Source organism: Panthera tigris, chromosome B1 (assembly GCF_018350195.1).
Source record: "Panthera tigris isolate Pti1 chromosome B1, P.tigris_Pti1_mat1.1, whole genome shotgun sequence".
In the NCBI taxonomy this organism is placed as follows: domain Eukaryota; kingdom Metazoa; phylum Chordata; class Mammalia; order Carnivora; family Felidae; genus Panthera; species Panthera tigris.
Genome location: NC_056663.1, coordinates 129,294,393 through 129,310,077, shown reverse-complemented (window position 1 = coordinate 129,310,077; position 15,685 = coordinate 129,294,393). Strand labels below are relative to the sequence as shown.

At 34.1% G+C, this 15,685-nt stretch overlaps 1 protein-coding gene across 5 annotated transcripts in view; it reads left to right on the top strand.

The window, feature by feature from the left end:
• Positions 1 to 15,685, top strand: part of CCSER1 (coiled-coil serine rich protein 1) — an 855,904-nt gene that overhangs the window by 664,984 nt on the left and 175,235 nt on the right. For all 5 annotated transcript variants that reach the window (XM_042984180.1, XM_042984181.1, XM_007074680.2 and 2 more), the window contains one exon: positions 3,383 to 3,460. In XM_042984180.1, coding sequence (XP_042840114.1) covers positions 3,383 to 3,460 — 78 coding nt within the window. The remainder of the gene's footprint in view (positions 1 to 3,382; positions 3,461 to 15,685) is intronic.

The window sequence follows — 15,685 nt, the reverse complement described above, 5'->3', positions numbered from 1 at the left end:
CTCTGTCAAAAATAAATAAACATTAAAAAAATTATACTTCTTTAAGTTGAGATGTGATTTTTTTTTTTTTTTGAGTTTAGTTGACACAATGTTACATTAGTTTCAGGTGTAAAACTTAGTGATTTGACAAGTTCATACATTATGGGGCTATACGTTCTTTTTTTCTTTATGTTCCATGTACCATGAGCAATACCCATAATATGCATTTAATAAAAATTATAGTTGGGGGCACCTGGGTGGCTCAGTCGGTAAAGCGGCCGACTTCAGCTCAGGTCATGATCTTGCAGTCTGTGAGCTCGAGCCCCGTGTCGGACTGTGTGCTGACAGCTCAGAGCCTGGAGCCTGTTTCAGATTCTGTGTCTCCCTCTCTCTCTGACCCTCCCCTGTTCATGCTTTGTCTCTCTCTGTCTCAAAAATAAATAAATGTTTAAAAAAATTTTTTAAAAATTATAGTTGAATGAAGGAGTATAAATACATTTGCATCATGAAGGTGAAATGTCTATTTCTCTATACCAAAATCAGTAATTTAAATAAAATCTTTTATTATATCAAATCAGTGTGAAATTAAAAATACATGATGATGCTTTATTTCTATTCCACTGACATATATATATTATGTTAATACATATTTATTTTTTTATATAAATAAAATTCAGCAATCTCACCACCTGGTAATAGCCATTTTTGTGGTATATTTTCTATTTGATTGTAATACTCTTTTTATCTCATGTTAAATTTATCAATTCATAAATATCCATCAGTCTTGCAGAAATGCAAAAGCCCCATGGAGAATTATCTGCCCATAGCTGTCGAGACTTTATTTAATTTTGAAATTTTATATTATAGAAATTGATTATAAACTTTCATATGTTTTCTTCCTACTATTACACTAAACAAAATATTTAATCTTTAAGTGTGCACACCTAAGTATGTTAGAAACTTATAATTTATTCTCCCCATTTTAATATAGTGTACAAGTGCATAGATAAAAAATAATTCAAATATGACATATTTGTTGTGAAAATGCCATCAAAAGGAAGTGGCAGTGAATTGCATTAGAAATGTCTGTTTTAATGTCCGAAAATAACTATTCTTGATGTAGAGATTGTTTGTTTTGCTTCGATTAGGCTATTGGTTATGAAAATTGTTGAATATTTTTGAAAATTCATGAATTGAATGTTCTACGTGTTACAACTCAGACCAATGAACCAGAGTTTACCAATACTTCTCACTCCTCTCTTCAGGATGGGAGGCCTTGAAAATAGAATTGTGAGGAAAGCATAATGGAAGGATTTGCTCTCTATTCTTCCTTGCCTTTTGCATTAATGCATAGTCTCTAATTCATGTGCAAATGTTTGTATGTCTGGAAATTTATAACAAAACTTGCTTTTCCAATACTTATTACTCCAGCCTATTTCAAAAACAGATAAAATTTTCTGAACAGCCCTTCAATGATAGCAAACATTATTGCTTCCTCTGCTTATTACAACTTCTCCCTGCTCTTTTTCCTCAGCCCAATATAAGTCTAAATAAACACAACTTGTTACTTTTCCTTTTAAATTTAGTTTGGAAAAATGTGGCCACATTTTCAGTTATCCTTTTCAAACAGTTAAAATCTCACCTCACTTGCAAGACATCTTTCTGAATTACCTAATCTCCATTTCATTTTGGTCTGAAAAGCAGCACTAGACGTTTTGTGATAGGGAAGTTAGAAGTGAAATAATTCAAATAAAAATGTTTATGTAAATTATGTATGTGACTTGTTATATAACTCTGATTACTTGCAAATCTGAGGGAGAATTAAGGGAAAGAGAGAGGGGTTGGGCAGGGAAAGGAAATGGAAAGGAAGGGGAGGATAGAGGAGGGGAAGGTAGGAAAACAATCCTCTTAGTGAAGTTTGTGATGACCACCATCCCCTTCTGGGAAAAAAAAAAAAAAAAAAAGATGAATTCAATCAGTTTATATCCTTAAGCTATTATGCAACTTTTATTGAGCATTCAAAGAAAAGAAAACAAAAGAAATTATCCTTTAGAGCAAGTTAAAGCAAAAACAACCTAGTAGAATCACATAAACTTATTTGGAAAATTTGTCAAGTTACTATGCTTTCTACAGGGTGCCTGGATGGCTCAGTTGGTTAAGTGTGCGACTCTTGATTTTGGCTCAGGTCATGATCTCACAACTGTGAGATCGAGCCCCACATCCAGTTCTGGGCTGACAGCACAAAGCCTGATTGGGATTCTCTGTTTCCCTCTCTGCCCCTCTACTGCTTGTTCTCTCTCTGTCTCCCTTTGTCTCTCTCAAAATAAATAAACTTCAAAAAAAAGTATTCCGCTTTCTACATTTTATTGTTCTCATTAAAAATGAGTGATAATAATAGCAAAAATCCCAAGATGAGGTTTGATCATATGAGTACAGCACTTTCCTATGTCTCAGGCATGCAGTAAACACATTACATAACTAAGCTCAAGATCCTTTTTTAAGTGACACATCTAGAAATGAGAAAAGAAGTCCCCAACCAGAAGCTCAGTCAAATTAGTAGACCAGAATAAGCGCATTTGCATTTGAGATATGAAATCCCAAACTTCCTTCATGTATTACTTCCCTTACTTATTTATAACAGGATTAGTTTAGTGTCACATCTTATATAGATTCCCAAATGTGTTGATTTCAGAAAGAGAGAATTAAGAAGGAAAAAACCTTGGGGCGCCTGGGTGGCTCAGTCGGTTAAGCGGCCGACTTCGGCTCAGGTCACGATCTCGCGGTCTGTGAGTTCGAGCCCCGCATCGGGCTCTGGGCTGATGGCTCAGAGCCTGGAGCCTGCTTCCGATTCTGTGTCTCCCTCTCTCTCTGCCCCTCCCCCGTTCATGCTCTGTCTCTCTCTGTCTCAAAAATAAATAAAACGTTAAAAAAAAAAAAAATTAAAAAAAAAAAAAAGAAGGAAAAAACCTTGAAATTAAAAAGAAACTAAATGGAATCCACTGAGTAGTAGTATGTTTTGGATTTTAAATGGAAATGCTCTGAAACTAGATCAATAAAATCCTATCAATTTAATTTACAAAAAAATCCAGCCAATAAGAAACATAATACAATGCATTTGGTCTTGGATTTAAGCAATCCTGGCTCTCTAGTCTTCAACTGAGTGTCTATCTCAGTGGTTCCTGTACTAAAAGATGCCAAAGGTGGAGGACTTATGACCTAAGAATTAAAGTTATGAATATTTAAGCTGGTATGCAAAGCACCAACAGAGCAAAGTATGCATGCAGATAATCATGAATTGTACACTAATCAAATTTTAATAAGTGGGGAATATTATTGTAGAAGCACATGACTTACCAAAAATCTGTTTCTTTTCTTTTTTTTTTTTTTTTTTTTCATTTTGCAGGAAAAAGTCCAGCATTTACAGAAGGCTTTTGCTTCAAGAGTAGATAAATCCACACAGACTGAACTTCTAGGCTATGATGTAAGTAGCTATATAAAACCATTTTTATCTTCTTTATTGGTATTCAGACCTCCACAGCTTATTTACCTCTGTAGCTGCTGTGTCCATGCATTGATTTAATAGGATTTAGTGGCTCACCATTCATCTTTTTCTCTTAAATAATCCCCAAATACCTTCTGGAACTGAAAAAGATAATTACAGGCACCGACTAGCATACCAATGTCTTCTTATTTTTTTTTAAACTAACATCTCTAACATAGTCTTTTGAATTAGTAAATTTGCAGACATGTGGAAGATACATACTAGAATGCAAGAACAATTTATCTTTAAGAAAGTACTAATTTATTTGTTAACAGCTTAATAAAGTTATGTTCACAATCACCATGGGCCAGGCACATCATTTTTACATTCTGGTATGTGAAAAGAAACACAACTTTGTAGAGAAATTTACTATTTCTAAATAGTAAGCTAAAATACTATTTTAGCTTTTTAGCTCCAGTGCAAGCTACAGAAAGTAATTTAATTGAATGTTAGCATTTTTTTCTTAGTGTGAAGTACTTGTTGAATTGTCAAAATAGGATTATAAAACGTGTTGATACAAGATTGCTTCTAATAACACTGGATGATTTTGGATAACTTACATTTACATTCCTATCTTTTCTTAAATGAAGCTATAAAGTTTTCACTTTGCCTAAGTTCATGACTTTAAACTTCCTTTTGATGAACATATAAAGAATTATCTTCTTTTTCCTGTATCTAACATATGTAAGAGCTCTCTCTTCTATTTAAAAAAAATGACATTATTTTTAGCACTTTATTGACAAGTAAAATTAGAACAGAAGTAATTTTAAGTTGTTTGATGAAAGTCTTTAATGATAAAATTTAAGTTTATCCTCATGTCCTATTATATGAAATAACATAAATATGAATGGTACTTTTGTGTTGCCTTGCAAATTATATTGATATATTTAACATAAAGCTACTTGTGTCTATTAGGAAATAAACTAAAGTTTTGAATTGCACTGCAGGTTGTTTTCCGCTATTTATATATGTTATTTTTTAATTAAAAAAACATTAAAAGCTATGCTTTTCTTTTGAATTTTTCTGTTACATTCATTTTAAGATATGTTTGTTATAGAACCCTAAATATTTTAGATATCAGTATTGTGACTACACTTCTTGCTTAAATACCAATGTTATATATTATTTAAGTGATGTGAATATTTAATTTTTTAAAGTAGAAATGATTTCTAAGTTCAAAGAGGATTTAAGCCACAAGCATTTTTAATGTTTATCTCTTTTGAAGGAGGTTTTTTTTTCCTGTTTAAAGTTTTTTGATGTGTATTATTTATGTATCAATACCTAGGATATAAACTCAGTATGTATTTTACAAATACCCTTTATCTTTTTAAATCTGCTAGCCAGTTGTCCAGTAAGGCTAATAAATAAATAGTTTCTATTAAATTGTATTCCAACATTACAAAATTCTAAGTTAACTGAGCACCAGAAAATTGAAGTCACTTGTTCACTACCACATGAACTTTGTGGAAGTCTAGTTATTATAAGTAATGTATTCTTAAACAAGGAAAGAGGAAAACACGTGCGTACTGGGACTCAAATATTCCACTTTACTCAATAAGGAAATGATGTTTGGGAGACTTAGTTTCAAATTTTGAAAGAATTGAATATAAATATAGAATGTGAGAGAGCTATAGCACAATTAGTAACTGCAAGAGAGAAATAGTTGCTAAGAGATGAATGGTACCTGTGGGGAAATAACTAAGCTGTCTTGTATTTGCCTATCTATTCCGATAACATTCTTGTTTCTATGAGATTTGCTATATCAATGCTACATCATTCTCTCAACTGTAAATAAAAATTCTAAATAGAGCCATGAATGTAGTTAATCCTTACTAAATGTTCATTGTTTCTGGCTTCTTTTTATATCTAACAGTGAGAGTTTAATGTATTTTACTGTATTGAATAAAGGCTAAGCATAATAATTTCTTGGTAGTGAGTCCTTTCAGGATTCCTTTGTTTAAGTGTCTTGTATGATTTAGGTAGTCATTAACATAGAACAATAATCTGTTCTAAAGGTTTCATATTTTACTTTTCCTGGTGATAGATTCTAGGATATAATCATCAGAATCAGAAAATCAGTCACCAAAGATATGCATATAGAACCTCATGTCACTACCTGGATGTAACTGTCATAGTAAACTTTGGGGCATTTTGTATGGAAAAACAGGGAAGGGAAGTATTTTAAATAAGCAAATTAGATGTAAGTAAAGCATTTTAAATGTGATGAATTGTGTGACTGTTGGGAACATATGACTCATCAACAGTGTATTTTTTTTTTCCATGAATAGGATATATTTTCTATACTTTTCAATATGTATTTATACACTTTTCACTTTTCATATATGATAACAATAATTATCATTTGACTTATAATACTTTTCTCAGGGAATAGTCTGAAATTATTTTATTTTTTCATAAATACACATATTCACATATATACATACTATGTCTACTTATAATATGCAATAGTATTTTTCAGAGAAAAATATGAAAAATCCTGTAGAAATCTTACACATTATGAATGATTCTTATACTCTCTTTCTTGCTTTCTAAAGCTGTCAATATTAGCCACAAATTATTCTTTCCTGATCACTGTGGATCATGTTCCAGTGATACGATGTCAGAATATAAGAGACTACAAGTATCCTTTAATATAATTTTCTTGGGAAGATAGCTGTTGCTACACATCGCACTTAAGATAGGAAATATAATTCCTGAGTGACATTAATTATAATGAAAACTATGAAAAGAAATTTCTGAAAATCCGCTACAGCGAATAAGTTCTAAAATTCATATAATAAACTACTTCCATCCTGTAACAGATTTATCAGGAGATTTGAAACTAATGTTAGTGTACAACGTGCTTTGATTTCTAATGCACGTGACAAAAAATATTTAAAAATAAATTCAGAGTGTCTCAGCAAGGGCCTATAAACACAATAGTTCTTGAGATGATGAGGGAGATTGTTAAATAAATGATGAATGTGTCTTAAATAATCAATGACAATTTAACCTCTTTCACTTTCCTGTGTCTACACAGGCTTAGTTTATTGAAAGATCAAAGAATAATTTCTTAGGTGTCACTTGTGTTATTACAACAGGATAGAAGATGGATAGATGTAGTCAAGTAGCAATGTTGGCAATTACAAGATTACATTAAGAGGTAGGGATGATTTTTCTGGTTACATTGACTGTATACATAAATGTTTCAGCATAAAACATACGCTGTCTGTAAATATTTTATAGTTTGAACTCCTGCAAACAACATTTTTGGATTAAATAATCGGGAATGAATAACCAAAATGCAGTGAGGATCTTATATTCTAACGGGGCAAAAATTCAGGTACTTTAATTAATTAGGCATCTTTATAGCCAGGTTTTTTTTCTTTTTAACTTCCTTTTGATGTTTTACAGGTTATCTTTTTACATGTGGCTGATTTACTTTAAGTGTAAATTTTCTTTTCAATTAGAGCTTGAATTAAACTCAGAACAATCCCAGGGTCTCCAAAGAAGTCTTCCTTTAATTAGCATATGTTTTATATTTCTATTTAATAAGAAGTGTTTCTTAGTATTGAACTTGCAATTTTTTGTTCAGATTTCTTTAAGAGTTTTGATGTTATCAAATATTTCATCAAATATTATTAATCACTGTTAGTCTTAATATCCTTAATGGTTTTCATTTGGCCATTTAAACTGAATCGTGGCATTACATATATTTTGTCTGTGTCAGGTATGAGTGAAGCATAACTCAGTTTGGAAAAGTATGATCTTGCCACGGTGTATTTTTCAAATATTTTAACAGTTTCCAAATGGTGGGATTTTCTTTATAACTGAACTTTCCTATGTATATGCTAGGAAACTAATATTAATACTAGTTGCATTATGAGTACACATTTTGAAAGAAGAACTCAGTGCAGTTGTCTGTATATTTTCAATCTATGCTTCTTTTCTTAGATTTTATTTTGGAGGCCCTCCTGACACAGTTAATGGTGTACAGGGAATTCTAACAAATACGAAAATAGTTCATCATGTAAGGAGTAACAATGATTAGTTTTTACCATAACTGTTTTCTTAGTTCTGAGACAGAGGAAGAGAGTATTTTGTGTGATGCTACTGTATTATGCCAGCCTAGGGATTAAACCTAATTGTGAGAGTTGCATAATTATCAATTAGACATTCTCATCCAGCTGCTAATAAGCTCTTGTTTGTTAAAGCTATCTATTTTGGATCCATCATTGCTATTATTTTTCATAAATTCAGTACTTCTGATCATGTCAGTGTGCCTCAGCATTTATAGATGAGTGCCTTCACCCTACATACTTCATTTACTTACATTTACTTATATCAAGTATTTCTGTTTATTTTTATAAATTAAAAAAATCAGATTTAAAAGCTGATATATCCCAAGTTTTTTTGAACTATGGTTTTTCATATTACATTAAGGGTCACTTTCAGACAAAACCATTGGTTTAAAACACAAGAAATATGATCATCTGCCGTAGGGACTTATTAATATTTAATGGAGGAACCAGTGGTGACGTTTTAAGGGCATCACACTTGAAAATCCATACATGGATTTATTCAACAAATATTACTAAGTGCCCCCTGGAAGCCAGGCTCTGTTCTAGGTGCTTGGAATACCTCCTTTAATCAAACCACACAAATATTTGCTTATAAAGCCTGCCTTTTTTGACAGCATACTTATAATAAATAATAAAGTTAAGTAAAGTATGTAGTGTGTTAGTAGGTGCTAAGTGCAGTCTAAAAAGGAAAAGTAGCACAAGGAAAGGATAATTGTGAATGAGGGGTTGAGGGCCAAGACTATGATCAGAAATTTTAAACAGGGTGATCTAGGCCGGTCCAGGGCGAGATGTGAGGCTTGAAGGTGGTGAGGTAAAAATCACATTTAGTCAGAAATCTTTTTGTGATTATGCTCCTTGAATACCCCTCAAAGCCCCTCAGTCAGTAAGAACAAATGCTTTGTCTTGGGTGATGGGTATTGAGGAGGGCACCTTTTGCGATGAGCACTGGGTGTTGTATGGAAACCAATTTGACAATAACTTCATATATTGAAAAAAATAAAATAAAAATAAAAATCTTAAATTTTTATCTAGGAGCCAGATCATTCCTGGAATGCCTCCAGGTCTTTATTTCAGTTCTGACTACATAGACTCAGTATTACTTGACTGATAATTCTTTAGTTAAGATAATTTATAGCTGAAATCCTTTTGGGAAAAATAGCAAGGATAGGTGTTCAAAAAAGCTCTTGTAATTGTAAAAATATTCATCAGAATAAAACAATAAAAGAACACACAGACACATAAATTGTATATATCTTAAATTATGTGGGAGGAAAAATAACTTTCCCTCTATGCTTCTAGGTTCTTGAGTGTAGACCTACCTGTAATAAACAAATAAAGAGGAGAAAAACAAATTTAGTGACATGTATACCTCCTGTATACGTGGAGATACTTAGGAAACTGAGTAACTCCCTGAAATGGTCCAAGTCACCATCTTAAATACAACCTCCAGCTCAAGACAGAAAATGATACGGTGGGGTTGTGTGGGGGGCAGTAGGGGAGACCAGTTATGGAAGGTTACAAGGAAAAGCATAGCAAACAAGGGTAAGACTGTTGTGCAGATTTAAGACTATGCCTTCTTTATTGATAAGAGTTTCTAGAGATTGAGAGTTGTCCTCTTCTTCCTGGTACAGAGAGACACCTTTACAAATGGAGATTCCCTTATAAATGTAAATTTCGTTTATAAAACAATAACTTGTTTTCCATTTTTATAGCTTCTCCTGCATCTGTGTTTCTTAAAAATACCCAGCTCAAGATAATTCTCATGCTAAAGAGGCGTATTCTGGGTTTATATTTTGCCTTCTTTAATTAGTAATAATGATTATCACATTTGCTGAAAAATATGTTGATTCTATGATAGCATTGATAAAAGAGAAATTTGATCATTGTTGAAAATAAAATTTCTTCCAACCCATTTAAAGTTCTGTCTCATATCACCACCTCTATAGGAAAACTAGATTTAATGACAAAATTTCTAAGATTTTCCAGTATGCTAAATAAGCGTTTCATGACAGGGAGTCCTGTCTGAAGGAATTTTTACCACTCTTTGGAAGAAAATACAATATATACACTAAAGGCATATTTCAGTGACTATTGGTGATCCATTATGCAATTGCAATTATTCATCGTAATTATCAGCGAGCTCTCTTGCTCAACTATAGACCCCGAACAGTTACTTCTTATTGCATTTTCTTGAGGCATTGACAGTGACTGGAATATTCCAACCACCAGACCAGAAAAGCCTGGTAGCAATGGAATACTTAGGAGACTACACACCCCCGTACCCCCTTCTCTGACAGTGATCATGTACTGAACACATACTGATCCCTTAGCAATGATCCTGTGCTCTCTGGCCACTCTCTTGTACATACCCATTCTCTTTATAAAACTCTAGGTGTCCATCTTGTAGGTGCAAAGGTTGATTATTAAGGCTTGAGCCTACCACTTACCCCGGCTGCAGGCACCTAAAATAAATTTCTCTTTGTCTTTTCCAAACCCTCATCGTTTGAGTTTTGGGCTTATCTTATGACGAGTTTGTTCAGCAACCATGTTCACAAACCCAGCGAGGAGCTTAAGCTTTTGATTTATCCAGCCCCCTCGCTATTCCCTGGGATGGAGCACTTGGCCAGCTCAGTGCACCAGGACTTACCTTCACTAAGTTACAGGCTGTGGTAGCTCACTTGGTAACATAATTTGTGTTAATTTAAGTTCTAAGACTTTGCTCAGTTACTTGGTCAACATATATCTTTATAGATTTATATGAATTCATATCTAGGGAAAGCACTGCTTTCCTTTAATTTGATCTACAATCAAGAAAATCTGGAAAAGCAAATTTACTATTTAAATATATACAAATGTATTCTTGAAGCAATATAATACATACATCAAAACACATAGTCCCTGAACACACACACAACTGCATGACATAGGTACAAAACAAAATCTACTGTTATTCACTATTTGTATTTATTATAGATGTTAGGATTAGATGCAAATGTACACTAATACAATGTTTAAGATGATTATATGCATTTTTGAATTTTTTTTTTTTTTAGAGAGACAGAAAAAGTTTGAGTGGGGGAGGGGCAAAGAGAGAGGGAGACACAGAATCTGAAGTAGGCTCCGGGCTCTGAGCTGTCAGCACAGAGCCCGACGTGGGGCTCAAACTTGTGAACTGCAAGATCATGACCTGAGCCAAAGTCAGACGCTTAACCAACTAAGCCACCCTGGCGCCCCGATTATGTGTATTTTAATATGATTAAATCATACTTATGCAACTATTTGTTACTGAACTTTGTTATACTTGGTATATTTAATATTAATATATTTTCTTTTAAAGGTAAAAGTTGCACTGACTCTAGAAACATTACATTTTCAGTATGCAGAAATCATAAAACAATATATTCTAATTTGAAACAGTAATGACAAATTTTGCCATACCATAAGTATGACAGTGTTTTATTTTTTCCACTATACCTGCTGATGGCATTTCTGTGTTGTCATAGTTGAGCCTTTGTTTCATTAGACCATCAGATTTAATTAATTAAATTAATTTATTTTTTCCTTTTGGTTTCCCGTGAGATTCACTATTCTCTGACAACTCTCCCACTTGTACTTGATTTAGCACCATAAATGCATAATATCTATAAAGATCATTAGCCCTCATAATGATCTTGCTCCATCAAAAAGTTTCTCAAGCACTTGACTTATGCTTTGGGAACTGGGGATACCTAGAAGGGTATGGGGATGGAGGGAGTAATTTTTCTTTATCCTTCAAATTTCTTGGCTGAGAACCTCTGTAATAAAAGATTAAAAGAAGAGAAACGAAAGGTTAGTAACGTATAGGCCTCCTATTATACGCAGGCGATACCTAGGGAAATTAAGTTGACTCCTGAGATGGCCCAAGTCATCACCTTAAATGCCATCTCCAGCTAAAGACCAAATAAAGATGTTGGGGGTTGGGGAGGCCAGTTGTGGAAGTTTACCAGTGGGAAGAGCACAGTGAACAAGGGTAAGGGTGTTACGCAGATATAAGTCTAAGTCTTCTCTTTTGATAAGGCTTTCTAGAGATTTGGTCATCCCCTTTTCCTGGTACAGAAAGAGAGATACCCTTTCAAATGGAGATTTCCCTTATAAATATAAATAACCTTTACAAAAGGGTAACTTCTACTTGATTTTCAGAGGTTTCCCTGTGTCTGCAATCTCTTAAAAATTACCAGTTCAAGTTATGCCAAAAAGCATATTTGGGCTGGCAAATTCTGCTTCCCTTCAATTCCACCTTGAAACTTCCCCAAGAAGTTTCACAATCCAGAACCTGAGTTGATACATTGCTCCAATATTTCACTGAGCCCATGTCTGACTCCTGAAAATAGATCACTTCAATTAACTGCTATGTCTCATTTTAGGAAGTGGTCTTGCAGATGGGCTCCCAAAGTTAGTCTTATATTGTGCTAGCAATCAGGTATTTAATAAGAGGCATATCTATGGAAAAAGATAAGCAAAGTTTAACAATTAGCACAAACTATAATAATGCAGTTTGTGAGAACAGGGCGGAGGTAGGGGGCAGCCAATTGAGATTTCTATATGTCAGGTTCAAATCATCTTTCAAAGTTTGAATATCTCTGATGTCATCAGGTGTTAAGGTGAACTTTCTGAGTGGCCTACATATCAGCAGGCACAAAAGGTTGTCCATATGTGCTGTTGTGATGATTTCTCTTAAGTTTATATGAAGTTGTTCACATTCAATTCGCACAGCTTTGGGAAAAGGATAGGTTTTTTGTTTTTTGTTTTGTTTTGTTTTGCTTTGCTTTGTGTCCTCTCAGTCATTTCAAGTTAGAATGGTGGGAGAGGGATGTCTGGGTGGCTCAGTCTGTTAAGCATCCAACTTTGGCTCAGGTCATGATCTCACAATTTGTGGGTTTGAGCCCAGCATCGGGCTCTGTGCTGACATCTCAGAGCCTGAAGCCTGCTGCAGATTCTGTGTCTCCCTCTCTCTCTGCCCCTCCCCACCTTCTCTCTCTCTTTCACTCTCTATTTTTTTTTAATTTTTTTTTTTTTACGTTCATTTTTGAGACAGAGAGAGACAGAGCATGAACGGGGGAGGGGCAGACAGAGAGGGAGACACAGAACTGGAAGCAGTCTCCAGACTCTGAGCCATCAGCCCAGAGCCTGATGTGGGGCTCGAACTCACGGTCTGTGAGATTGTGACCTGAGCTGAAGTCGTTCACTCAACCAACTGAGCCACCCAGGCACCCCACACTCTCAAAAATAAATAAACAAACATTAAAAAAAGAAAAGAAGAAGAAGGGTGGGATAAAATTGGAAATTAGTTCAGAGAGTTGTAGCAAAATATTTGAGAAAATTGTTAGAATTTAGGATTTGGTCCAATTTACAGGTAGAAAACAACATTTCTAAGACAATAAATTGGACTAGAATCTAATATCCACAAAGTTGTACTACTGAAACATAATTTTCTCTATAATCACCCTTATTTTTGCCAAAATAATCACAGTAGGACTAATTTGTTTGCAAACTAAGTTTAGTTTCATTAAACTTGACCTGATTATGTGCAGGAAGAATAGTGGTTGAATATGTATAGGTTCCTTTGAGGTCTACTTTGCTGGGACTTTCACAGGGAATTTTAGACTGAACTTTTAAAAGCCTTGAGGATAGGAAGCCAAGTGAAGGGCTCACCATCAGACTTTGCCTGCAGTATCTAGAGATTTGGATTAATTTCTCTCTTCTTGAGGTCCCAGAGATATCCTATGGCTTCTGCACCATCCAGAAAGTGAGCTTTCTTAGTCATCTGGTAGGACTGCTGGGATCGCTGTAAGCAAAATACCAGGCTGCTTTTCCAAGGAGTGTCATCTGCTCCATGAAGTGAAACTTGGTTCCTTAAACCTGTTTGGTCATGTTCAATTCTATGCACATTCTCAAGGGATCAGATAAGGAGAAAAAGTAATTGTTTCATCTGTGTTCACAAAGACATACTTACCAAATTGCTGTAATTCATACTTAGCTTACTAGAAAAGAAAAAAAAAAGTTTCCTTAAATCTAGAAAAAAACAAAACCTTAAAGAATCAACGTTGCAAACAAAGTCATAAGAATTCGCATTTTCATGAGTTTATTCAGCACCATGTTATTCTTGTTCTGCTTGGTTTTCTATTACTTGAGTCAGTTCTGGACATTCTTACCCAGTTCAGATTAAACCTATGTTCAGCAATTAATGTTCAGTATTTTATCTTATTTGCACATGATCTAGATATTCAATAAATTTACATCATTCAGCTTAACTCAAGAAAACCCTAAAGGCAGAAGTTACCTAAGAGATTTGGGAAACTGTTTCAGTAGCTATATCATAAACACATAATTGTTGCTCAAAAGTTCACCTAAAAACTATTTTAGCAATAGCATCCAGAGGTTAATTTAAAAAATCACACATTTCACATCATATATAGACACAGGTAAACATATAGGCTGACTGAAAAAGAGATCTTATAGCTAAAATTTTAGCTATGAGTCAGGTACAACACTAAACTCACTAGTTTATAAGAGAATATTTGGATGCAAATCGTGTTTCTGGCACTTTACCAGCTCAGATAGCTAAAGGTTTTCATACTAATATTTGTGAGGAAGACACTGGGATATTTCATCTGCCCAATTTCCAATAAATCCTTTTTTCTCCTTCTGATGAGAAATATCTTCTTAAAGTTTGCATTTTAAAGAATGGCTCTTAGAACATGGAGAAGATGGGTAGAAAATTTATGTCTCAAAATCACAGAAAGTATCTGCATTTTCTCCAAAATGGAGTTTGGGGGTATATTTGCCTATTATCAGTGGTCTGAGGTAATTACTATTTAAAATTTCCTGATTTCTCTTAGGCAAAGGACATTCAGTTTCCAATGTATTGATCTTTTGCAAGCATTTTGAGATGAATTTTGAGAAGTTTGGAGAATTAGTAAAAAAAGGACAGATGGATTTTGCATTGCTTCTGGAACTGTACCTCTGTTTTTACAAAGATTTGCAAGACAAAAGCAGTTGTTTCTAATTACTCAAAGAATTGGGTTATAGCCTGAATGATATCAGGGAACTGACCCACACATCTGACTGCAATTTCAATTTGCTTTATAGCAGAAGAAGATGTCCAGTTAAGAAATCAAAATATTTCTATGTTCTGGAACTTCAGTAGGTCTTTGTGCAGGATGCATAAAGCATTCAACCAAGGCCTTCAGGTGGTCTTCTTCCCCCACCCCCCCAAATGTACCCTTCATCCTTAGACCAACTTAAACTTAAGGGGGGGAACACCTTAAACTTAGTTTTGTTTGTATCAGCCTCTGACCCTTGGCCTCCAGCTAATCCATTTCCTGATCATTTGTAGGAGGATCTGGGAGAAATTCTGATCTGTTTACTTGGTGTGTGTGTGTGTGTGGGGGGGGGGGAGCCAGCTTGTCTGATAACTACAGTATAATCATAGAGAGGAAGAACCTTAGCCATTAGTCAAAGTTCCTGTGAGTGGTGTTGTGAATGTCCACTGATTTTTCTAACTCTTCTCTAAATTTGGTAGTATCTTGTGAAAGTGGGATAGGTATTAAGGAGGGCACTTGTGATGAGCACTTGGTGTTTTTTGTGAGTGATGAATTACTGAATTCTATTTCTGAAACCAATATTGCACTGTATGTAAACTAACTAAAATATAAAAATAATAATAAATAATAAATAAATAAAACTTCATAATTTTATCTTGTTAAAGAAGCCCATAATGTGAGCCATTATACTTCTTTGTGTCTTCTTTTCAATTTAGTCTTTCTGTAGATACCAATAAGATAATTCTTTAAAAAAAGAACTCTCTAATTTTTTTTTTTTTTCAAATATAGAAGTTTGTTTATGTTTTCAGTTCAGAGTATCCATCATTTGGTCATTGACAAGTAGGATCTTTTATTAATTCAATAGCAACTCAAACCAATAAGGCTTAACCATAAATTTATGGTTTAACCATAAATCCAAGAGGCATCCCAAAAGAAGGTGTAAACATGCAGCCCTCACAAGATCCAGAAAATTTACTTTCAGTTATCCTAGGAAAGCAAAG